General features: G+C 44.0%; 3 protein-coding genes across 5 annotated transcripts; 2 read left to right on the top strand and 1 right to left on the bottom strand.

Moving 5' to 3' along the window:
* Window positions 1–1,144: 1,144 nt before the first annotated feature.
* Window positions 1,145–14,469, top strand: LOC109864573 (inter-alpha-trypsin inhibitor heavy chain H2). Its single transcript, XM_031797078.1, has 20 exons — window positions 1,145–1,619; window positions 1,903–1,932; window positions 2,489–2,527; window positions 3,491–3,663; window positions 3,784–3,888; window positions 4,114–4,276; window positions 4,462–4,698; window positions 4,816–4,932; window positions 5,145–5,313; window positions 5,516–5,641; window positions 5,822–6,003; window positions 6,223–6,408; window positions 9,360–9,499; window positions 9,653–9,825; window positions 10,106–10,240; window positions 12,664–12,777; window positions 12,861–13,062; window positions 13,213–13,385; window positions 13,547–13,658; window positions 13,877–14,469. The coding sequence occupies exons 1-20, from the start codon at window positions 1,527–1,529 to the stop codon at window positions 14,025–14,027; spliced, it is 2,820 nt and encodes a 939-aa protein (XP_031652938.1). The 5' UTR covers window positions 1,145–1,526; the 3' UTR covers window positions 14,028–14,469.
* On the bottom strand, window positions 14,245–21,003 carry LOC109864572 (DNA/RNA-binding protein KIN17). Its single transcript, XM_031797079.1, has 12 exons — window positions 20,070–21,003; window positions 19,685–19,779; window positions 19,474–19,517; window positions 19,227–19,349; window positions 18,946–19,130; window positions 17,557–17,605; window positions 17,388–17,445; window positions 17,148–17,265; window positions 16,917–17,036; window positions 15,132–15,231; window positions 14,896–14,996; window positions 14,245–14,752 (listed from the first exon to the last, which is right to left on the bottom strand). The coding sequence occupies exons 1-12, from the start codon at window positions 20,181–20,183 to the stop codon at window positions 14,690–14,692; spliced, it is 1,170 nt and encodes a 389-aa protein (XP_031652939.1). The 5' UTR covers window positions 20,184–21,003; the 3' UTR covers window positions 14,245–14,689.
* On the top strand, window positions 20,323–25,949 carry LOC109910340 (ATP synthase subunit gamma, mitochondrial). Of its 3 annotated transcripts, none has more exons than XM_020509513.2 (9): window positions 20,323–20,455; window positions 21,037–21,071; window positions 21,259–21,390; window positions 21,811–22,018; window positions 22,154–22,297; window positions 22,490–22,554; window positions 23,498–23,653; window positions 24,895–24,991; window positions 25,571–25,949. In XM_020509513.2, exons 1-9 carry the CDS (start codon window positions 20,415–20,417, stop codon window positions 25,572–25,574), a joined length of 882 nt encoding a protein of 293 aa, XP_020365102.1. In that variant the 5' UTR covers window positions 20,323–20,414; the 3' UTR covers window positions 25,575–25,949. The 3 variants fall into 3 exon arrangements, with proteins under 3 accessions (XP_020365102.1, XP_031652940.1, XP_020365103.1); XM_031797080.1 differs by having other exon boundaries at window positions 20,350–20,455; window positions 25,311–25,830; XM_020509514.2 differs by lacking the exon at window positions 25,571–25,949 and having other exon boundaries at window positions 20,350–20,455; window positions 24,895–24,995.
* The last annotated feature ends 10 nt before the right edge of the window (window positions 25,950–25,959 follow it).

The raw sequence follows: 25,959 nt of genomic DNA, 5'->3' as shown, positions 1-25,959 counted from the left end.
TGTTCCTGCCTGTCTAGGGAGTTTTTCCTAGCCACCGTGCTTCTACATCTGCATTGCTTGCTGTTTGGGGTTTCAGGCTGGGTTTCTGTGTAGCACTTTGTAACATCGGCTGATTAAAAAATGGCTTTATATATACATTTGATTGGTTGATTGATATCTTCACAACACAACCCTCCCCTTCTTCCTGCCTCAACAATTGAAATGATACTCAAAACACATATTTTAGAAGCTTTTCACTGACAGCCACAACTCAAAAATCAGCTAGGCCTATTGCCATGCGCGCTGCCCAATGTGCTGGCTTCCCAAATAGGCCCATGCACTTGTGATTTGAAACAATCCACAGCTATTTTTTAAAGGAAGCTAATGGTCATCTGTGGCTAAGTCAAGCTCTTTGGTAAAGCATTTTCAATTATTTTATTTAGACAGGAGTAATGATATAATTTTTTATACTTTTTTTTTCCTCTCTGCTGAAACTAGCGCGCAGAACTGTGCTCCTGTGTCTTAACATACGTAGCCCATGTATCTGATGCTGTCTGGTCAGAAAAAGTATGAGTAGTAGTCTCAGCACCACACTCCCTCAAAAACTAAACCCAGTTGCATGATTCCCCCAGAGAGCTTGCGAGAGACTCCCTATGATTGGTCAATGAATAATTCAGGAACAGTGCTTCCACCTTAAAGGAATAATCCACTCAAAAACTATTTTTTAAATGCATTAGTCCGCTATTGATACAGTCCCAAAGTGTTTTGCATGTCAGCAGTCAAGTAATCAAAGGATTTGCATTATCACGATGATGTGGCAAGTTAAAATGTGCTTTTTAAAAGTCCCATATCTTGAAAACTTGATTGCTCACATGCAAAACAATTTGGGACTGTATCAACAGTGGACTACAAATACCAAAATATAGTTTTTTAGTGGATTATTCCTTTAATGCAGTGCACACCCAGCATGGTGCCAAAGGTCAATTTGTTCGCTCTATTTCTGTTTTTGTTCTATTGTTATTGCACAGCAAAAATGGAATTGACGTGACCTCACAGTGATTGCCATGCAAAATGGCCAAATATGGCGCCAAATGGAATGTTTGAACCCTGTCTAAAGTCCAAACGTTAGCTCCACTGCACGTGGCCAACCCACAGGTATTATTATGATCACATAGAGAGAGGCAACTACTGCTACAGCATGCCAGCGTTTAAATCTGTACATACCAGCATTGGAAACCCAGTTCTGATTGTCTGGGCGTGTTGCAGACTTTAGGCCTACATAAATCAACGAGAAATCCAGCCGTAAACCGAACCTGTATGATCCCAAATATGCTGTGTTTACCCTCCTACACGGCAGGTCAAGTTTCAAAGTTTCCCTCTCCGGGATACGTGAAACACAACAAATATTGACTGGGGCCAAGCGACTATCAGCACTCGGTGGATTTTTAACCCTTATTTTTGGGATCTCTCTGCTGCCTCTTGGGTCCCGGCTGAAGGACTATATCTGGGAGTGTTAAACCTCAGGCAACACATACAGGCCTGGAACCATGAGACGCCTGGCTCTCCTCCTAGGCCTGCTGGCCCTACACCAGACCCACTGCTTTGAGTTTGTGGTCGAGGGCGAGTGGGAGACAGAAACTGTGAGTTCATATATTTCAATATTAACTGTTATACGATAACGAGATTGTTTTATAGATGTGTCTTAATTGCCTTAATGCTGATGGTCCCCAGGAAGAGTAGCTGCAGCTAATGGGGAGCCCTAAAAATACAAATACAAATGTGTGTAGAAACAGCCTTCTCTCTGTCAAATGTGTTTTTTGATAACGTTCCTTTAACAGAACTATATTTTATGCGACGTTCATGTGACTGATTAATGCACAACTTTTATTCTCTGTTTTACAAACGGCCCTTTGGTTCTACCAGTCATTAGAGAAACAACATGGACGATTTAAGGTGAGATGAAACTCTTCTTTTATTTTTTCCCAAACAATTTGTCTGAATTAATGTTATATAATGTCATAATCTTCTTATATTCAATATGACATTGATTCAATAATGCAACATATTATGAGGGAAATGATCCTGTCTTGAGGTGGGTTTTTGTTTTTGCCCAGTTACAGAAATAGAATACCAACAACATGTAAAAAAGCAAGCAGTCTGCTTCATTGACCTCTGAACTATTGATAAAGGGGTTATGGAGAGGTCAATGGATTGAACCCAATGACAGTCCTATAAGGCTTACTGACAATTCCGAATTTTTATTTAGAATGTCTATAGAATTGTTATGCCATGACCACCTACCTATAGTTACTGTTACATATCAAACTGTTCTTTCTGAGTGCAGTATGGGACAGTACAGAAACTTCTGCATCCACATTGCTTGCTATTTTGGGTTTTAGAATGGGTTTCTGTAAAGCACTTAGTGACGACTGCTGATGTAAAAAGAGATTTATAAAATACATTAGCTTGATTGATTGGTACAGAGCTGATTGTTTCTGTGTGTTTCCAGAGGGCGATATTGACCAGTGAGGAGCAGGAAGACTTTGAGGTAGGTTTCTCTCTCTGGTCTCTGCTTGATGTTCGACCCCTCTGTCCACTGTGACAGAGTTTAGTCCTCTTATCTACTAATCAATGGTCCTGTTTGAAGAGAATCCGCTGACAGACAGGTTATTGACTTCACTTTGCAGTTGCTACATCCATTTAACGTTTCTGTGGTAAAATGTGTCACTTTCTTTCTCAGAATTCTCAGCCTGTTATACACTGAGTATACCAAACCTTAAGAACACCTTCTTAATATTGAGTTGCCCTTTTACCCCCAGAACAGACTCAATTCATCGTGGCATGGACTCTACAAGGTGTCGAAAGCATTCCACAGGGATGTTGGCCCATGTTGACTCCAATGGTTCCCACGGTGGTGTGTCAATTTGCCTGGATGTCCTTTGGGTGGTGGACCATTCTTGATACACACAGGAAACGGTTGAGTTTTAAAAACCCAGCAGCGTTGCAGTTCTTGACACAAACCGCTGCGCCTGGCATCTACTATCATACTCTGTTCAAAGGCACTTAAATATTTAGCTTTGTCCGTTCACCCTCTGAATGGAACACACATACACAATCCATATCTCCATTGTCTCAAGGCTTAAAAATCCTTTAACCTGGTCTCCTCCCCTTCATCTACACTGATTGAAATGTATTTAACAAGTAACATCAATAAGGATTTCACCTGGATTCACCTGGTCAGTCTGTGTCATGGAAAGAGTAGGTGTTCTTAAGGTTATTTATACTCAGTGTATAAGTAGATACTCCAAAGAAACATGTTTCCTATTCATTTTTCAGTCAGATATTCAGATTTGTAGATGGGAAAAAGAAGTGTCCCTAAACCGCTTGTTTTATGTGGTTTAGATGTAAAGCTGTAGAGAGCTTGACTCACAATTCCTATGCAACGGCACTCGTCCCTAGTCGATGACATCACAGCCAAAGTCAGTCTCACGTTCTCCACCTCCCTATGTAGGCCATCCGGGGTGATGACATCACGGTTAAGAGCTACAAGGTGGAGAGCCGCATCACGTCGCGGTTCTGCCACACCACAGTCAAGAGCTCTGTGGTCAACTCTGGTCCAAATGCCCAGAGCATTGGGTTCAACGTCCAGATCCCCAAACGAGCCTTCATCACCAACTTCACCATGTGAGCAACCGTCTCAATCAGAATAAAAAGCACAATCTCAAATGTCAATCACAATCACACTGAAATACAATCCTCAACTTAATGGAAAGAGCTGTGGACTATGTTGTGTGCTGTTTTTAGGAATGTGAATGGGATCATGTTTGTGGGCTCAGTAAAGGAGAAGACTGTGGCTAGGAACCTCTACGCTCAGGCTAGAGCCAGAGGGAAGGCTGCAGGCCTCGTCAGGTACGGTACAGCCCACAGTGCACCATGGCCATAGTATTTAGTGTAGCTATACTGAAGAATGACATCTTGGACAATACAGGGAAATGGGTTCCCACCCATTTTTTGACCGTTATGAATCCTATGCCATTCATAATGGTCTATGCTGTGTGTAACAAACATTGTTGTTGCATAAGACCTTTCTAGTGTCCTGTGACTGACTTTAGAGCTGGTAATCCTACACCACAGGGCTAACTCCCAGGACATGGAGACCTTTAAGACGGAGGTCCACGTGCCTCCCGGCAGTAAGATAGAGTTTGAGTTGCACTACCAGGAAATGATGCAGAGGAAGCTGGGCTTCTATGAACACTCACTATACCTGCAGCCTGGACGCCTGGTGCCCCAGTTCCAGGTGAGAGAGCTTACCTGTGTGTGTGTGTGTGTGTGTGTGTGTGTGTGGTGTGTGTGTGTGTGTGTGTGTGTGTGTGTGTGTGTGTGTGTGTGTGTGCATGCCTGTGTGTGGTATTTAAGGACTGTATTTGATAGGTCAGTGCCTCTGTGTCAGCATATTTCGGCCTTCTCCCTGTCTCTCTGCAGGTGGATGTGTATATCTATGAGCCCAACGGCATCGCCTCTGTGGAGACACCGAACACCTTGGGAGAGCATTTCAGCGGCATGGCCAAACTCACCTCCTCGAAGGACAAGGCTCACGTGGTGTTCAAGCCCTCGCTCCAGCAGCAGAGGAAGTGCGAGAACTGCACCACCAGCGCTATCGATGGCATCTTTACCGTCAAATACGACGTCCTGAGAGACAGCAATGCCGGGGAACTACATGTGGGTACACACACTGACAGAAACACATGTAGTAACACAGTCTTTGTGTCACTTTACTTTGTAACAGAAATGTAATACAGGAAGTATTGGTCACTGTTATTTCAATGTTTCTCCTAGGTTTCTGACGGGCATTTTGTGCATTTCTTCGCCCCGGCCAATCTCTCCCCCCTCCCAAAAAACATTGTGTTCGTCATTGACGTCAGTGGATCTATGTGGGGAGTCAAGATGAAGCAGGTGTGTGACGTAACCATAGAAAAACTCACAGGGGTCAATCTGTGCCCCATCAGTCGTACATCTCTCTTCTCTCACAACCGGCAGAGCCTGCCTGACAAATACAACACCGCCCTCGTGTGGGTATTCTGTGAAACTGCACTGAAATGACTGTCCAATCTCATTTATGACTTTATCGCTCTCTCTCTTGCTCTATAACTCTCTCTCTCTCTCAGACTGTGGAGGCTATGCAGACCATATTGGATGACCTGACCATGGATGACTACTTCAGCATTGTTGACTTCAACCACAATGTGCGCTGCTGGAGTGAGGAGCTGGTTCCAGGCAGCACCATACAGGTGGCTGAGGCCAAGAAATACATCCAGAACATCAAACCCAACGGAGGTGAGAGAGAAGGGAGGGATGAAAGAAAGAGAGCGACAGAGAAAGAGAGAGATGTGGAGGATTATAAGGAAGTAGAAGGTTGCATGGATTTAAGTAATGGGGAGAGACCGAGGAAAGAGGACGAGAGGACAGAGTGGTGGATAACGAAAGGTTGTCTGGATGTGTATCTGATTGGCTCTCACTGCCCTTTGACCCGATCCAGGCACCAATATCAACGAGGCATTGATGAGGGCGGTGCAGATGCTGGTGAAGGCGTCCAATCAGGGCATGATTGACCCACGCTCTGTCTCCATGATCATGCTGGTGTCTGATGGAGACCCCACTGTCGGTGAGACATCATACCGCTGCTGATCCCAAAACTGACACGGACTGACTTTTCATCACCCACCTCATACCACTTCACCCCCCTTCATTTTCCCCCTCACGCCCCATCTAATAACATCTAGTGGTGTACTGCCCTTCATACTGTTATGCTACTGTCATCCACCATCTCTCCCTCTCTCTGTAGGAGAGATCAAGCTCAGCGCCATCCAGAAGAATGTGAAGAAGGTCATGAGGGAGGAGTTCTCTCTCTTCTCATTGGGCATCGGCTTCGATGTCGACTACGACTTCCTGGAACGCATCGCCATGGAGAATAGGGGCGTGGCCCAGAGGATCTACACCAGCCACGACGCCTCAGATCAGATACGGGTACGACAGACCTCTGTCCCTAAAACTCCCATTCATTCTTCTCTCCCTAATCCTGCATATAGTTGCATCACTACTCCTCCTCCTTCCCTTCCCTCTGTTCATCCCCCTTTGTATGACTACCTCTCCTCTGAATTCTCCTCCTATTCTTGTATAAACACTCTATCTTCACTGCCTCTCTCACCACCATCTCTGACCTCCCTCCTCCGTTCTCCCCTCCAGCGGTTCTACAGCCAGGTCTCGTCTCCCCTCCTGAGGAAGATCACGGTTCAGTTCCCAGAGGACTCTGTCTCTGACGTCACCCAGAACCACTTTGACAAGTACTTCAGTGGCTCAGAGCTGGTGGTGGCTGGGAAGGTGCTGCCCTCTGAGTCCACTACTCTTAACAGCTTCACCACCGCATTCGCTGTGAGTCATACATACACATGCATGCATGCACACTCATACACACAGTGGTGGAAGATGTACCCAAAAGTCATACTCGCACTGAGCTAAAGGGTAGAGCTGCCGCTTTCAAGGTGCGGGACTCTAACACGGAAGCTTACAAGAAATCCCGCTATGCCCTGCGACGAACCATCAAACAGGCAAAGCGTCAATACAGGACTAAGATTGAATCGTACTACACCGGCTCCGACGCTCGTCGGATGTGGCAGGGCTTGCAAACTATTACAGACCACAAAAGGAAGCACAGCCGCGAGCTGCCCAGTGACACGAGCCTACCAGACGAGCTAAATCACTTCTATGTTCACTTCGAGGCAAGCAACACTGAGGAATGCATGAGAGCATCAGCTGTTCCAGTTGACTGTGTGATCACGCTCTCCGTAGCCAACGTGAGTAAGACCTTTAAACAGGTCAACATACACAAGGCTGCGGGGCCAGATGGATTACCAGGACTTGTGCTCCGGGCATGTGCTGACCAACTGGCAGGTGTCTTCAATGACATTTTCAACATGTCCCTGATTGAGTCTGTAATACCAACATGCTTCAAGCAGACCACCATAGTCCCTGTGCCCAAGAACACAAAGGCAACCTGCCTAAATGACTACAGACCCGTAGCACTCACGTCCGTAGCCATGAAGTGCTTTGAAAGACTGGTAATGGCTCACATCAACACCATTATCCCAGAAACCCTAGACCCACTCCAATTTGCATACCGCCCAAACAGATCCATAGATGATGCAATCTCTATTGCGCTCCACACTGCCCTTTCCCACCTGGACAAAAGGAACACCTATGTGAGAATGCTGTTCATTGACTACAGCTCAGCGTTCAACACCATAGTACCCTCAAAGCTCATCACCAAGCTATGGATCCTGGGACTAAACACCTCCCTATGCAATTGGATCCTGGACTTCCTGACAGGCCACCCCCAGGTGGTGAGGGTAGGTAGCAACACATCTGCCACGCTGATCCTCAACACTGGAGCTCCCCAGGGGTGCGTGCTCAGTCCTCTCCTGTACTCCCTGTTCACCCACGATTGCATGGCCAGGCACAACTCCAACACCATCATTAAGTTTGCTGACGACACAACAGTGGTAGGCCTGATCACCGACCTCCTCCCTGTAGGGAGGAGGTCAGAGACCTGGCCAGGTGGTGCCAGAATAACAACCCCTCAATGTCACCAAAACAAAGGAGATTATTGTGGACTACAGGAAAAGGAGCACCAAGCACGTCCCCGTTCTCATTGACGGTGCTGTAGTGGAGCAGGTTGAGAGCTTCAAATTCCTTGGTGTCCACATCAACAACAAACTAGAATGGTCCAAACACACCAAGACAGTCGTGAAGAGGGCACAACAAAGCCTATTCCCCCTCAGGAAAGTAAAAGGATTTGGCATGGGTTCTGAGATCTTCAAAAGGTTCTACAGCTGCAACATCGATAGCATCCTGACCGGTTGCATCACTGCCTGGTACGGCAATTGCTCGGCCTCCGACCGCAAGGTACTTCAGAGGGTAGTGCGTACGGCCCAGTACATCACTGGGGCAAAGCTGCCTGCCATCCAGGACCTCTACACCAGGCGGTGTCAGAGGAAGGCCCTAAAAATTGTCAAAGACCCCAGCCACCCCAGTCATAGACTGTTCTCTCTACTACTGCATGGCAAGCGGTACCGGAGTGCCGAGTCTAGGACAAAAAGGCTTCTCAAGCCATAAGACTCCTGAACAGGTAACCAAATGGTTACCCGGACTATTTGCATTGTGTGCCACCACCCGATAACCCCTCTTTTTACGCTTCTGCTACTCTCTGTTCATCACATATGCATAGTCACTTTAATGATACCTACATGTACATACTACCTCAATAAGCCTGACTAACAGGTGTCTGTATATAGCCTTGCCACTCTTTTTTCAAATGTCTTTTTACTGTTGTTTTATTTCTTTACTTTCCTACACACACACACACACACACACACACACACACACACACACACACACACACACACACACACACACACACACACACACACACACACACACACACACACACACACACACACACACACATACCTTAGCCTGTAAGTAAGCATTTCACTTTAAGGTCTACACCTGTTTTATGGGAGGGATGGCAGTGTAGCCTAGTGGTTAGAGCGTTGGACTAGATAGAAGGTTGCAAGTTCAAACCCCCGAGCTGACAAGGTACAAATCTGTCATTCTGAACCTGAACCCGCTGTCATTGAAAATAAGAATTTGTTCTTAATTAACTGACTTGCCTAGTTAAATAAAGGTAAAAAATAAAGAATTATGGCGCACGTGACAAACTTTGATTTGATACCTTAATAGAAAATGACTCGATGTAAAGTGAGTCACCCAGTAAAATACTACTGGAGTAAAAGTATTTTGTTTTAAATATACTTAAGTATCAAAAGTAAATGTAATTGCAAAAATATACTTAAGTATCAAAAGTAAAAGGAAATGTATAAATCATTTGAAATTGCTTATATAAACCAAACCAGATAGCCACACTCCAACAATCAGACATAATTAACAAACAAAACATTGTGTTTAGTGAGTCCTCCAGATAAGACGCAGTAAGGATGACCAAGGATGTTCTCTTGATAAGTGGGGGAATTGGACATTTTCCTGTCCTACTAAGCATTCAAAATGTAAAAAGTACTTTTTGGTGCTTGGGAAAATGTATGGAGTAAAAAGTACATACTTTTATTTAGGAACATAGTGAAGTAAATGTAAAAGTTGTTAAAAATATAAATAGTAAAGTAAAGTACAGATACCGCAAAAAACCTACTTAAGTAGTACTTTCAAAAGGTTTTACTTAAGTACTTTACACCACTGCATACACACACACATGCACAGGTACACACACTCACCTGTGTCCTACCCTCTCTCTGTCCCACTCTTCTTCCCAGGATCGTCTGGACCTGTCCCTACAGACTGAAGCAGACTACCTGGAGCTAGACGCTGCGCTGGCCCAGCAGCAGCATGCCTTCACTGGCTTCGCCAGACAGATGTGGGCCTACATCACTGTCAACCAGCTACTGGCTGAGAGGTGAGAGAGAGAGTTAAACACATCGTTATTTTCAATCTAAGGAGTGAATAAAAAGATTGTGCTATAAATAGCCAGCACTTTGATACAGACTATAGAGCATGAATAAACATACAGAGTAACGTTTTGTGAATGTTATATCCCTGTTCCCTGCAGGTCCCTGGCCCCCACTGCTGGTAAGAAGAGGAAGATCACCCAGAGGATCCTGACCCTAGCTGTGGAGCACCAGTTTGTCACGCCCCTCACTGCCCTACTGGTGGAGAGTGAGGAGGCCAAGGAGAGGCTGCTCGCTGACTCCCCTAGGGACCCCAAACAGGGCTGCTGTGCAGGTGCCTGATCAAAATCACCTGAGTCCACCCTTCTTGGGGCTTGTAAATGTACATGAGTACAAGAGAGTGAATGAAGCTATCCCAAACTCGCTGTGTGTGTGTGTGTGTGTGTGTGTGTGTGTGTGTGTGTGTGTGTGTGTGTGTGTGTGTGTGTGTGTGTGTGTGTGTGTGTGTGCGTGTGTGTGTGCGTGCGTGCGTGTGTGTGTTTGCGTGCGTGCGTGCGTGCGTGCGTGTGTGTGTGTGTGTGTGTGTGTGTGTGTGTGTGTGTGTGTGTGTGTAGGAGGATCTGGTATGGTTGGTCCCAGACAAAGGACTCCAGTGCAGATGGTTCACAGCATCCCCCTCTGGGTCCAGATGACCACCCCTGCCCCCCCTAGCCACGCCGAGAGGCCCCTACCAGATCACATCACCATAGGTGACCATAACACACACACACCTCTATACACATCTGTGCTACAGTATAATACTTCTCTACCTCTCCATATCACCATACGTAATAACTCACACAGAGCTATACACTGTGTTTTAAAGGGGCAGTGTGGACAAAAACGTGAATATCCTGTGTTTTATATTTCCACACTATGAGGTTGGAATAATGCTGTCCAATTGTGAATATTACAATAATGCACTGTTAGTGAAAGAGCTGTTTGAAAAGTCTGCCTGAAATTTCAGCTTGTTTTGCTGGGTGGGGTTTTTGGACTGCCTGGTGACATCACCAGGCGATATAAGTTAATAGACCAATAACAAAGAGAGTTTGCACTCCTCTCTGCCTATAACAGCTAGTTTTGAGGTTACACATCCCTCCCATTAGGCTCCTCCAATTAGGCCCCTCTCTCAGACCACTCCCAGACAGTCCTAGCTAAATTCTTGCTTGAGAAATTGCATTTTGCTAAAAAGTATTTTTTTTTAAACTTCAGTGTTGAAATGCAAAGATTCTAGAACAGTGCATAGCACTTAGAATTTAAAAGTTATTGTCGGATATTATTCATCCTAATCAGACAGGTTTTTTATGGACTATACATTGGAGATAATATAAGACAAGTACTGGAAACTGGAAACAATAAAACACTATGAAAAATCTGGGAAACCATGCCCGATATTCATACCTGACTTTGAAAAGGCTTTTAACAAAGTACGACTGGAATTTATATATAAATGCCTGGAATATTTCAATTTTCAACCCTAGGTGTAAAATAGTAAATAATGTCTAATTCTCAGAAAGTTTTAAGCTGTCAAGAGGAGTAAAACAATGGCCATCGAAATGTTAGATATTAAAATCAGATCCAACAATAATAGGTGTCATTGTACACTGATAATTCATGTTTTCTTTTAAATCCACAGTTTGGATCCCTCCACAGCCACAAAGATGATCTAGATACTTTTTTTAACGTCTCTGGATTACAACCAAATGATGATGTGTACCATATTATGCATTGGATCACAAAAAAATACAACTTTTACATTAGCGTGTAGTTTACCAATAAAATGGTCTGTTGGTGAAGTGGACATACTTGGTATTCATATCCCGAAAAAAAGCAATGATCTCGTTACAATGCATTTTAATAGAAAGTTAGCAAAATAGATAAGATCTTGATACTGTGGAACCTGTCTATTGTCTATTGTGGAAAAATCACCCTCATTAACTCTAGTCATATCCCAGTTGACCTATTTGCTTATGGCCTTGACTACTGTTTACATAGCAACTTGTTTTTAAAGTTATATAGACAAAGAATATTCTATTTTATTTGGAACGGCAAGCCAGACCAAATTAAATGGGCCTATTTATATAATGAATATGAATTCGGAGGACAATAATGATTAAATATTAGACCTCTCAATAAAGGCTTCAGTCATTCAGAAGTTGTACTTAAATCCAAACTGGTTCTCTATCAGATTAGTAAGGATGTCTTACCTCATGTTCAAGAATGGCCTTTTTCCCTTTACTCAGATTACAACCTCTCACTTTCAGTCATTTGGAAATGAAATAATCTCCAAAATATCGCTATTTTTAAAACAAGCAATAGAAAGTTGGGTTGCAATTTCAGAAAAGACAGAACAAATATTACGGTTAAATTCAAATATACTAATTGATAAAACATGTTTTTTTTTGGAAAGAATGTTTAAAAAGGTATAATCTTTGTGAATGATATCCTAAATAGGACTGGTGGAGTTATGTCACACATGCAGCTAACACAGACATATGGAAATGTCTGCTGTGCTCAAAATTACAACCAATTAATTACAGCATTACCACAGAAATGGTAGAGGCAAGTAGCAGGGGGAGGAAATAAGGAACTTGTCTGTCGGACCTGCATTAAAGACCAAAATTGGCTAAAGAAAATTGTGATAAATAAAAAAGTATACCAGTTTCATTAAAGGACCCAAAAAATGACAGCTATGCCAAATAGATTTGCAAAATAGTTGGGCAGAGATTTTCGATATATTGATTCCATGGCACATGGTTTATGAACTGATACACAAAACAATACTGGATTCAACATGCAGAGTTTTTATTTAAATAGAATGTTATACATATGGGGGATACAACTATCCCAGTAGTGCAGATTTTGCTGCAAAGAGACAGAATCATTAGATATTTTGTTTTGGTACTGTCCATATGTAACTATTTTTGTTTCTTTTTGACCATTTTAATTGAAAACAATCACAGTAAGTTACTTAATTGTTCCCAGAAATCATTTCAAATTGAGATAAAAACAGCTGCATTGGGCCATCAATATCGCCTACCTCCCTACCTGCAATTTTGCAGTGGGTAATACTCTCATGTCCATTGTGTCACCATAGTAACGGTTGTCTGTCTGTGTGTTTTCTGTGTGACAGTGGAGAACGACCCTCACTTCATCGTCCACCTGCCTAAAAACAACATGGACGTCTGCTTCAACATTGACTCAGAGCCTGGACACATCCTCAATCTGGTGTCAGACCCCGGTGCAGGTATGTGTGTGTGTGGTTGCAAAAATGTGTGTGTCTGTGCTTGTGTCCTCTTAACTCTATCCTCCACCCTCGTTGTCCTCTAGGTGTGGTGGTGAATGGCCAGCTGGTTGGCTCTAAGAGGGTGGAGGAGAAGGAGAAGGTGTACACGTACTTTGGCACCATATCAGTGTTCTACCAGCCTGACGGCATCAGGGTGTCAGTCACCACCGACCGTATCGACCTGACTGACGGCAGGAACAACCACTCCTTCACCTGGGGAGCCACGGCCGACATCACCCAGGACAGGTAGGAACATGCACGCCCGCACACATAGACACACACGAACCCCTGGTCAGGCACCATCAGCCTGTTTTACTATGGTAAGGTAAAAAACTACATTTCAAAAGTACACGGTTTCCTGTTTGAACCCCATGCTATGATCCCTGTGTGTTTCAGGGTGAAGGTTTCCATAGTGAAGGACTCCAAGGTGATGGTGACGGTGGATGACAAGATCACTGTGATGGTGCTGCTACATCGTGTGTGGAAGAAACACCCAACCCACGTGGACTTCCTGGGCCTCTATATCCCCAACAACAACCAGTACTCCTCTCAGGCCCACGGCCTTATAGGTAGGTCACCAAGAATACAATAATGCTATAAGCTAATTACATGAGTTGACATATAGTGACAAGATACCCTACATCACCCTTATAGTGAATCCTGCATCAGTATCCCTATATTCAATTACAGCCTACTTCATTAGGTTTCACTGACCTATGTGTGTTTGTAGGTCAGTTTGGCCAGGAGCCAGAGGTGAGGGTGTTTAACCTGCACCAGGGAGCTGACCCTCTGAAGAAGGAGGCCACCATGGAGGTGAAGGGCAACAAGCTGGTCGTCACCAGGTAAGAACACACACTCTCTTATGCACATCCCTGCTGCCAGGTAAACCACACACACACCACTATAGGAATAACATCAGCATGTCACACATACTCAAGTCAGTAAACTTAATCTCTGTTGAGGCAATCCTTCCACCATATCACAGTGGGACATAGTGCATGTGAGTGCTAACACGACGAGGCTTGTAGACGAGGTTGTAACTATTCCACGTGTGTGACAGGGGCTGGCAGAAGGACTACAGGCGGGATCAGAAACGTGGATCTGACGTCTTCTGCTGGTTCATCCACAACAGTGGCAAAGGCTTCATCGACGGCCATTACACCAACTACATCGTCCCGCGACTCGACAGCTTCCTGCCGCTCCCGCTCTGAGCGACCAATCGCAAGGCACACGGGGGTACCATGTAACCCAGGCAGCAAGAGACAGGGCATAGTTATAATGGATATCCTAGTCCACAGGTACAGGAGACACACACATTTGCAGCCAATCCGACTAGACACATATGTGTTATGACCTGTTTTCATATCACAGCTCTGTCTGACAACTCTCTCTCTTTACAACAGGTTCTAAAAAAGCAGTATCAGTATGTATAGCTGTGTGAATGTTTCTTTATTTTCATGAAGACTACACTGTCGGCTTTGAACTTTATGTACACACACACACAGACGTCTTAACCAGAACCTTCCAATGACTGTTGTATTTCTCAGACCTCATCTTACATGGCAAAATACAAATGTTTTTCAATCAATTCATAGGTCAATTGTGTTGTACTTCATTCAATAAGTAATATTACAACATTAAAATGTATTTGTAGAGAACCATTTAATAACAATACAAAATAAAAATACAACCCCCCCCCCCCTCCCCAATCATTACTCGGCTAACTCAGGAAGTGATACCTCCATAGAAAATGCATTCTGGGATATTTACAGAGGGTAACTCTGACACAGTAGAGTCTCTCAGCTGATGGGCCTCTCAGTGGAAGGGTAGGGGCTCTTGGGTTACGCTGTCATGTAACGGAAGTCATGATAGATCAGGCCATTTTGGAGAAATCCTCGTAGGCGATCCCGTCCACCCTCCTCCCTTTCATCCGACCCTGAGGAAGAAAAACACACCCTTGTATGAGAAAATAAGAACCATTCATATCATCCCAAAGCAGTTGCCACACCAAACATCTATTCCACCACCAAACGGTAGAAACTGATGCATGACGAGAGCCATTTTGTGCCTGGTCCTTACCGAGTCAAGTGTGAGGGTGGCACTGAACTTTCTCTCGTCTATGGAGTCCAGTAGGGCCTCTGTGTCTCTGTACACACCATTCAGAACCAGGACCCGTTTACCTGTGGGACAGATGAGTTAGACTTGATTATTTGATTTGGTAAAATAACAGGCCAGATATCAAGTCAAATGTACAGTTTGAAAATGATCAATTTCCTGTGGACATGTGTGTGTAACCATGGCGAGAACTAGGTTACCTGGTGCAGGGATGACCGTCTCCAGGTGACTCTGGTCTAGTTTCAGTTTGTCCCCTGAGTCAATCATCTTCACTACGGCCGTGTATTTATCCTGCACCTCCTACAACACACAACAACTGTTAGCCTAAATACATACAGTTGAAGTCAGAAGATTACATACACTTAGGTTGGAGTCATTAAAATTTGTTTTTCAACCACAGTTTTGGCAAGTCGGTTAGAACATCTACTTTGTGCATGAAACAAGTAATTTTCCCAACAATTGTTTACAGACGGATTATTTCACTGTATCACAATTCCAGTGGGTCAGAAGTTTACATACACTAAGTTGACTGTGCCTTTAAAAAGCTTGGAAAATTCCAGAAAATGGTGGCATGGCTTTAGAAGCTTCTTTTAGGCTAATTGACATCATTTCAGTCAATTGGAGGTTTACCTGTGGATGTATTTTAAGGTCTACCTTCACACTCAGTGCCTCTTTGCTTGACATCATGGGAAAATCAAAAGAAATCAGCCAAAACCTCCGATTTTTTTTTGTAGGCCTCCACAAGTCTGATTCATCCTTGGGAGGAATTTCCAATAGTACGCAAGTATAAACACCATGGGACCACGCAGCCGTCATACCGCTCAGGAAGGAGACGCATTATGTCTCCTAGAGATGAACGCACTTTGGTGCGAAAAGTGCAAATCAATCCCAGAACAACAGCAAAGGACCTTGTGAAGATGCTGGAGGAAACGGGTACAAAAGTATCTGTATCCACAGTAAAACAAGTCCTATATCGACATAACCTGAAAGGCGGCTCAGCAAGGAAGAAGCCACGACTCTAAAACCGCCATAAAAAAGCCAGACTACGGTTTGCAACTGCACATGGGGACAAAGATCGTACTTCTTGGAGAAATGTCCTCTGGTCTGATGAAACAAAAATAGAACTGTTTGACCATAATGACCATCATTATGTTTGGAGGAAAAAGGGGGAGACTTGCAAGCTTTAGAACACCATCCCAACCATGAAGCACGGGGGTGGCAGCATCATGTTGTGGGGGTGCTTTGCTGCAGGAGGAACTGGTGCACTTCATAAAATAGATGGCATCATGAGGAAAGAAAATGATGTGGATATATTTAAGCAGCATCTAAAGACATCATTCAGGAAGATAAAGCTTGGACGCAAAAGGGTCTTCCAAATGGACTATGACCTCAAGCATACTTCCAAAGTTGTGGCAAAATGACTTAAGGACAACAAAGTCAAGGTATTGGAGTGGCCATTACAAAGCCCTGACCTCAATCCCATAGAGAATTTGTGGGCAGAACTGAAAAAGCATGTGCGAGCAAGGAGTTCTACAAACCCGACTCAGTTACACCAGGTCTTTCAGGAGGAATGGGCCAAAATTCACCCAACTTATTGTGGGAAGCTTGTGGAAGGCTACCTGACACGTTTGACCCAAGTTAAACAATTTAAAGGCAATGCTACCAAAACTAATTGAGTATATGTAAACTTCTGACCCACTAGGAATGTGATGAAAGAAATAAAAGCTGAAAGAAATAATTCTCTCTACTATTATTCTGACATCTCACATTCTTAACTGATCCTAACTGACCTAAAACAGGGATTTTTTACTAGGATTAAATGTCAGGAATTGTGAAAAACTGAGTTTAAATGTATTTGGCTAAGGTGTATGTAAACTTCCGACTTCAACTGTATGATATTCTTCTATTGACTATAAACTTCTTATAAGCTACTTAGAACACAAAACTGGCCCAATCACCCACCATGTGTGAAACTAATGTGTTACCTTGATGACTCCTTTCTTCTTGTGGTATTTCTCCCCCAGTCTCTTGGTAACAACTTTGATTACGATGCCGGGGTGCAGCCAGTGGTCCGCTCTCACAGACCTCTTCTTCTGCTCCTCCATCTGAACACAACACAGCTCACAAAGGGTTACATGCGCACATGTTTAACACAGAGTTAACTTGACAGTGCATCAAGTCAGAGCTGAGAGGGAGAACTGGAAACACTACCGTACCTCCATGATCTCATCCAGGGCCGACTTCTTCTTCTTCTCTTTGGCTTCTGAGGTGGAGGGCGCATCTTTCCTTTTCCCTGATCCTGCTGCCTTCAGGGCACTGGGACCCAGGGCCACACTAAGGGGAAGAGGTAGACACAGTGTTAATCAGAGTGAAATCCCCACAGTCATTTACTTTTGCTGTTTTGCATTGCCATTGATGACGGTGAGTCATTCTTACTGAGATCCAGGTTACTGTACCTGGCTTTAGATGGGCCATCCGCAGAGGAACAGGAGCCCTTGGCCAGATTGAAGGTAACTGAAATATAATCAAAAATATAACCAGTGAGAGAAGAGCGGGCATAACGGTGTAATCAGCATAATTCCTGACCAAATGCATCATGAGCTATCTATATAAAAAATGTAATACTTTTCTCTTCTTCACTTTCTCGCTTCAACTCAGTGAAAACTGGTGCTTCCTGAAAAAAAAGAGGGACAGATTGTTATGATTCCATGACATGTCATAGGTAAACAGTATCTTTGCTGAACAGCAGTGATGTGAATTCTGTCGGAGATTACATCTCTGAGCTGTGTGTGCGTGAAAATGATGTATGGTGTGTGTAGGCGCCTGAGCTGAGCCAGAGGGCAGACTGAGCATCTACCACTATCTGATTAGGAGAGGAATTTATGCTTTTTGTCCCCTCACTTTTGTAATCTCATTCACCTACTTATTAATTTGTCATTTTTTTGCTAGTAAAATGTCAATATTTATCTTTAGAAATGAGCTGAAATAGCAAATGAATATAACACAGCTTTGGATTTCACCCCCGTCTCAAAATGGATGGTTCACAACCAGAATGGTTGTGAACATTTGGAACATTACACAGGTGAGCTGGTCTTCTCCCGCTCCGACCACAGGCCTACATTGCGGCTTGCAAAATGTTTATGAAATTACAACTTTAACCTCTTCATGTAAAAATGACAAAAAGCACTGATTGTTTAAAGCAAAACCGCCAAAACTATTTCTTAAGGTGAACCTGGCAATCGAAAAGCCCCAATCAGAAGTTAGATGTGCAATCAGAAAGATGAGAGTTGTGTCCACTCCGGTAGCCTATACAACTTGAATAAAACAATTTCCTACAGTGGTAACAATGACTCAACAAATTATATTGGTTGTCACCCAACTAATAAAGCCTAAGATTCAGAATTGCGAAAGCCATTTTACAAGCATTTGAATGCTGATTGTGCCGCACAGATATACGAATATTAGATCAGAGATAGGCTCTCGATGGTGAGAGCTGCTCTGTGCAGTTTTTTTATTTAAACTAGGCAAGTCAGTTAAGAACACATTCTTATTTACAATGACGGCCTAGGAACAGTGTGTTAACTGCCTTGTTCAGGGGCAGAACGACAGATGTCAGACCTTGTCAGCTTGGGGATTCGATTTAGCAACCTTTGGGTTACTGGCCCAACGCTCTAACCACTAGGCTACCTGCCACCATGTTATCTGACTTGGAGATCAATGACTGTCATATGAATTGACATGCTTAGTTAGATAGGCTACTGGAGGAAAGGACACATACATTCAGTCACAAAAGATTAGATGTCTTTTTGAAAAAACATCAGTGAACTGGGGGTTTGTATAATTTTAAAATAGATTTTATGATGCACTGTATCTTAAACATTTGTACCGGGTGCAGATGCGTATCAGTGAATCATTACATCGTTGGTAAACAGAACCCGTGGCCAGTCCCTGTTCAGCAGACAGAGTGTAATATGACCTCCTAGTCAGAGGAGGGCAGTAGTGGTACTCTCTCACCTCTGGCTCCCTGCCTCCTTGGCCCCGGCGGACCTGCTCCTCTATGAACTTGGCACTGCGCTCCTGGTCATCAAGGTCCTGCTTCTTCTTCTTCTCCAGCTCCTCCTGCCTCCGGATGGTTTCTGGGTCACGGTCGATGTACTGGATGTACCAGCCTTTGGGTGTCTCATCCACCTTACAGAAACCTGGGAGAAGTCATCAGACACAGCAATGTCAGGGATCATACAGACACAGACAAACACACATACCTTCTGTTCTAAGGGGTATGAGCGTGACAGTACCCTCTTTCCCCAGCCACTTGGTGAATTCAGTGAGAGTCTCCCACTGGGTGGAGTTCATATGGACATGCTCTCGGTCATTGATGTACTCGTTATAGACAATGTTGTTTTGCACTCGCTTGGTTCCTGGAGGGGAGAGCGAGAGAGAGATTCAGTCAGGTTGAGGTTTGTCTTACAGTCTCTTCATAAGTAGCTAGTGTAATATTGCATGCACTTATAATATATAGTTTCAGAAGAAATCAAATATTACCAAAGCGTCTTCTGATCAGCTCAATAAAGTCATTCTTGAACTCCCTTGGTGAGAGGAAGAGTGGAGAAAGCAAATAAGTCCACTGGTGGAACACCTCCCCTGACTCATCATCACACCATTATTGACATGTCATTTTAACATTTTTTTGGAGACAGTGCTATAGAACACGACATACCAACAGCCAGACCTAAGTAAATGCAGATGGACTCACTGTGAGAAGTTGTCCATGATCTTGTTGGGGTCCTCCGAGGCCAGCAGCAGCTGTCTCTGGTGGGACTCGGACATGCAGTGGCATTTGAAGCCATTCTATGGGCAGAAAGGGGAAGCTAGTTCAACCTAAACCGGCTCTTGTCCCGGGCGTTACCGTTAGTGTGTAGAACCTAACTTCTGACATCCCTGATCGAGATCTAACGTTACTTTCCTGAGGACAATACAGTCTATCTAGCTCGCTAACTTACATGTTTAATTTACATTCTGTCCCAACGAGTTGGTCGTTTAGGAACGCTTGCAACATTTGGCTTGCACCTACTAGCAAATATTCCAAACGTTACGCTACATGACGTAAGATAGCTAACTTAGCTAGCCATCTTTCTTACCTCGTCTCGACATTGTTTCTGGCACATTTGACAATACCATCGCAATTTTTGAAGACCTTTTGCTTTGATCCTATTCCCGATCGCCTTTGGGCTTAGAAAACCCTCTTTCCCCATGTCAAATAATAATCGTCTACATATAAATTATTTAAATTCGAAATAAGCCTCGAACACGTTCAAACGTTGTTATGCACTTCTCCTTCCTCCTAAAAATCTGCCGCTTCCGTTGGTATTTCGTCATCATTTTACGTGTACTTTGAAGTAACGCGAGGTTTGTTTTTCCGTCCACATCCTGCCATTTACTTGCGCTTGCGCAGTCCTGCGAGTCTGACCTTCATCGAAGTAATTATGTTCGCCAGGACCAGCGCGTTGGTGTTCCTCCCACAATGGTAACGTTTAATAGCAAAATTACGTATATTTCAAAACATGATTTTGAGCATTGTGCTGTCGTACACATATATGACAAATATGTACACCGTATGCGTTGACGAGCCATGTCAAACATTGCAAGGGCGCGCTAACCCGCAGGCCGCAGATGGTGTGTGGTGCAGAGTGAATGGTCAGGTTCAGCCGGTGCGGTGGCTAAACTGACATTAGCTTGCTAACCATGTCATTGAAGTGTGTGACAACTAACTAACGTTGATTAAATGGTCCTTTTAGTAATTCGTACGATGCCAGATGTTTTCAGAACAGCGTTCAGTTCTTGTCAAATGCACTGTCCCTCCCACTAAGTTAGCATGCATTCTCTGGATAAACCTAACATGCTAACTATTATCTGGTGACATGGACTCTAGTTTAACGTTAACTAACTGATTGCTAGTATAGTTGTACAAACAACATTCATTCGCTTATAGGTAGCTAGCTATTTGTATTGGTTTTATAAACCCTGAATTGAGGATGTCCACGTTATGTCGCGAACTTGCAATGATAATGTTCTAACATACCTAGCTAATTCTGTTTGTTTTTATAGTGGGCAGGTCAGGAACATGGCTACCTTGAAGGACAGTAAGTGTTTACCTTGCCATCTCTTTAACTACTCTGTGTTACATAACATTCACCCTTGAGCTTCCTCTTTTTAAGTCTTATGCACAAGTGAAACTTTTGAATCATGATGATATTGTAGTTGTACGTCTCAATGTTATTGAACCTCAAATGTTTAATCAGTCTGTGGCATCCATCTTTCCCATTCTAGTCACCATCCGTTTGAAGTCCATCAAGAACATCCAAAAGATCACCAAGTCCATGAAGATGGTGGCCGCTGCTAAGTATGCCCGCGCTGAGAGGCAGCTGAAGCCCGCCCGCGTCTATGGAAATGGTGCTGTGGGTATGTCATTGCTAACTCTGCATGTTCTCTCTTTCATATATATATATATATATCTCACACACACTAAAGTCTAAGGGAATGGATGGTTTCTATGTGAAGTTCATCACTGTCTGTTATTATGGTTCTCTATTAGGACCATAGTGAGAAGGTAGGGGTAGGTCAGGGCCTGTATTCATAGTCTCAGAGTAGGAGTGCTGATCTAGGATCAGTTTAGCCTTTTCTATCATAATGAATAAGATTACATGGACAGAGGGGACCTGATCCTAAATTAGCCCTGGTACTGAGGCGCTTCTTGAATACCATCCCTGTACTGTCACGGTCGTTTCACACACATTTATTGGAAATGTTTTTCTGGTGTTTGCCAATGGCATTCAACAAACCTGTTGACAGTCCCTCTTCTCTTGCCTGTGTGTCCTCCAGCCCTGTACGAGAAGGCTGAGATCAAGGCCCCGGAGGGAGTGGCCAACAAGCACCTCCTGATCGGTGTGTCGTCTGACCGTGGACTCTGTGGCGCCGTCCATTCCAATGTGGCCAAGGCCATCAAGGCCAAGATTGCTACCCTCACCGGCGAAGGCAAGGAGGTGATGGTAGTTAATGTGGGGGACAAGCTGAGGAACATCCTGCAGAGGTACAGAATGATAATCAAGAAATACAGCCACTTTACCGTATGATGCCCACAGCAACAGGTCCAGTCTAGTGGTTTCCTTTGGAATTTAGTTTATTACCATGATAAGTGTTTCCTCCCTCCCTCCTTGCAACCCAGGACACATAGCAATTACCTGCTGCTCAGCTGCAAAGAGGTGGGCCGCAAGCCCCCCACCTTTACTGACGCTTCCATCGTCGCCACGGAGCTGCTCAACATGGGCTACGAGTTTGACCAGGGTGCTGTAATCTACAACAGATTCAGGTATGGATGGACTCCTTCCACAGCCACATTTCAGTGTCTTGTCTCCTCCAAATGGTTTCTTAATTGAGCCACTATAAGGAGATAACTGTTTGAATGGGAAGATTCACGTCTAGTCCCATCCTTATCCTTCAAACTACATAGCCAATTATCAGAACAGGTCTTGAATGGATGTTATTTTCCCCCCTCATTCAGGTCTGTGATCTCCTACAAGACTGACGAGAAGCCCATCTTCTCCATTGATACTGTTGCTAATTCAGGTACAACACCATTGGTTTGAAGGTCGCTTTAATTCTTTAATCTAAGTTGTTGGGGGGGGGGGGGGGGGGGGGGGGGGGGCTGACGAATGGAATTGTTTTAAGGTGGTCATACTATGGATCATTTAGCTATTTCATTTACAATTTTAAGACTCTTTTATTTCAAAAGAATATATACAAATAATATAGATTTTGGCCTTGATTATTAACACCCATGGAAATGCATTGAATAACACATTCATACATGGCAAAAAGGACAGTCCAAAAATAAATCATAAGCGACAAGGTTTTGAAGTAGGAAATTTCAACAAAAAAACTTGTAGTTTTTTGGTGGGGGGGTAGGCACAACTACCTCTTGTACTTCCATTTGTTTTTTAAAACTAGTACCGGTCACCTTCAGATGAATCCCATTACACTTGTGGGGGTCATAGAGCAAAACGGGTTCGTGAGAATATCCTTTCAGCAGTGGGGGTCCTATTAGTTTGTTGCCTAATCAGTTCAGATGCTACCAAACAGAAGTTGGCACATCGACAGTACTGACTTCATGTGAGTCTCCTGACATTTGTTGGGGGGGGTTGAGGAAAAGGAAGACACTTGTGTTTGTGAGAGACCCCTTTCCAGAGTACTCATAATAGTTTTGTAGGCCAAACCGTTTGGATGGTTTTCGGGATGTCTCATGTTCAATTTTCGGGATGTCTCATGTTCTGCCACCTTTCACTGCAAATGTGGAAGTGCTACATCGGTGGATTGAGACACATCCAATGCAACAAAAAAAACATATCTCTTAAACTGACGGATTTTGATGGGAATGTTTTTGGTAAATTAGGTTGACGCACCAGTGCATCAATCGATTAGGGGGATAAAAATCGACCGACTGCTTTAAGATGTATGCCCCACAAAATGGCCGACTGATATCATACGTCTTCTTTTTCCACTTCTGTAACAGAGAACATGGGCATCTATGATGACATTGATGCTGACGTGCTGAGGAACTACCAGGAGTTTGCCCTGGTCAACATCATCTACTTTGGTCTGAAGGAGTCCACAACCAGCGAGCAGAGTGCCAGGATGACCGCTATGGACAGCGCCAGCAAGAACGCCTGTGAGCATCTTCCTCCTCCCCAGCCTCTATAACAACTGGCTTATTGCTCATCTTCCTCACTTGTCTTTTAAATCAAATCAAATTTATTTATATAGCCCTTCTTACATCAGCTGATATCTCAAAGTGCTGTACAGAAACCCAGCCTAAAACCCCAAACAGCAAGCAATGCAGGTGAAGAGGCACGGTGGCTAGGAAAAACTCCCTAGAAAGGCAAAATTCTAGGAAGAAACCTAGAGAGGAACCAGGCTATGAGGGGTGGCCAGTCCTCTTCTGGCTGTGCCGGGTGGAGATTATAACAGAACATGGCCAAGATGTTCAAATGTTCATAAAGGACCAGCATGGTCAAATAATAATAATCACAGTAGTTGTCGGGGGTGCAACAAGTCAGCACCTCAGGAGTAAATGTCAGTTGGCTTTTCATAGCCGATCATTGGCTTTTCATAGCCGATCATTAAGAGTATCTCTTCCACTCCTGCTGTCTCTAGAGAGTTGAAAAGAGCAGGTCTGGGACAGGTAGCACGCCCGGTGAACAAGTCAGGGTTCCATAGCCGCAGGCAGAACAGTTGAAACTGGAGCAGCAGCATGGCCAGGTGGACTGGGGACAGCAAGGAGTCATCATGCCAGGTAGTCCTGAGGCATGGTCCTAGGGCTCAGGTCCTCAGAGAGAGAGAAAGAAAGAGCGAATAAGAGAGAGCATACTTAAATTCACACAGGACACCGGATAAGACGGGAGAAGTACTCCAGATATAACAAACTGACCGTAGCCCCCCGACACAAGCTACTGCAGCATAAATACTGGAGGCTGAGACAGGAGGGGTCAGGAGACACTGTGGCCCCATCCGATGATACCCCCAGACAGGGCCAAACTGGAAGGATATAACCCCACCCACTTTGCCAAAGCACAGCCCCCACACCACTAGAGGGATATCTTCAACCACCAACTTACCATCCTGAGACAAGGCCGAGTATAGCCCACAAAGATCTCCGCCACGGCACAACCCAAGGGGGACAGATCAAGTCGTAGTCTTCCTGCCTGTCTCATAGCACACACAGTAGCTGTAGTCCTTTGTGATCATCTTCCTCAGTCTCCCTCTACTGCTTGATTGACCTAGTCTAATGCTTCTAGGGTTGCCATTGATATTACAATATCAGCTAATCTGGTTGCCAGGTCTCTGTGCCTGCACTTTGATGGCTTTGTTATCTGATACATATCAACCCTGGCTCTGTTCTGTCCCCTCCAGCTGAAATGATTGATAAGCTGACCCTCACCTTCAACCGTACCAGGCAGGCTGTCATCACCAAGGAGCTCATTGAGATCATCTCTGGAGCTGCTGCCCTGTGAGTACTGTTCACAATGTCAGCTTCTTTCTGCCCATCTCGCTCTTTCTCTGTTTCACTCTTTGTCCCTCTCTGTTTCACTCTCTCCCTTGGTGTTTGATCTGTCCCTCAGTAATGTTTTTTTCCCCACACACAAAACAACCCCACTCATTCTTAACCTTGATTAGCTACCTACGTCTTTGAAAATATCCCCAATTTGACTCCTTGCATGAGCCCACCCATTCTTTGTCATTAAACATTGAGTTATTTTTAAGTTTGTTCACTAACCATTATTTTGTCACCCTTATTACTCCACTCCAACCCCTCATGTTGGTATCAGGACCTAAATCATGTGATCGTAGGTAAAAGATACACTTACTGGACACAGAAAGGAAGAAAAACGTGCTATTCGGAAAACCATCCAACTGTAGTCTAAGATAGAATAGCTCCCTCTAGGGCCTAGTGTGTTCGACCATGTATCCTGTGTTTTGTTAAAAGCTGATTAAAAAGCCTGTTATTCCCTCACATTTACTGTGATATTTTGGTTGGGTATTTTGATTTCATCCCGTTTATCTGAATGCGTGTTCTCTGTGGTTTCAGATAAATGGACGAGGTCCTCCTGCCATCCATCACCAGTGGTTCTGGAATACATGCTTCTAAATACTTCAAACGGCTGTCGTCGAGAGTTTATGAACATTTGTGCTTCTATTTGTAAAATATATGGGGGGAAAATGAACCTCTTACAGAGAAACATGTTCCCTTCAGATGTCCTCCTAGTTCCACTCACAATAAATCCTACTTGTGACCATGAAAAAGATGAGTGTTGAGATGTTTGAACATAAACATAGGCTACAATTTTACATTGCTGTTTTGTTTTCCTTCTGCCTGAACAATGGAAATGCATTTCCAAATATAGGCTATAGTCTATGGCAGGTATTCCCGAACTGGGGTACGCCAAATAAAAATACATTTCAAATAAGTTTATTTTT

Source organism: Oncorhynchus kisutch, linkage group LG19, assembly GCF_002021735.2.
Source record: "Oncorhynchus kisutch isolate 150728-3 linkage group LG19, Okis_V2, whole genome shotgun sequence".
Classification (NCBI taxonomy): Eukaryota; Metazoa; Chordata; class Actinopteri; order Salmoniformes; family Salmonidae; genus Oncorhynchus; species Oncorhynchus kisutch.
Note: the sequence above shows the minus strand (reverse complement) of the source record. Positions and strands in the feature narration are given on the sequence as shown.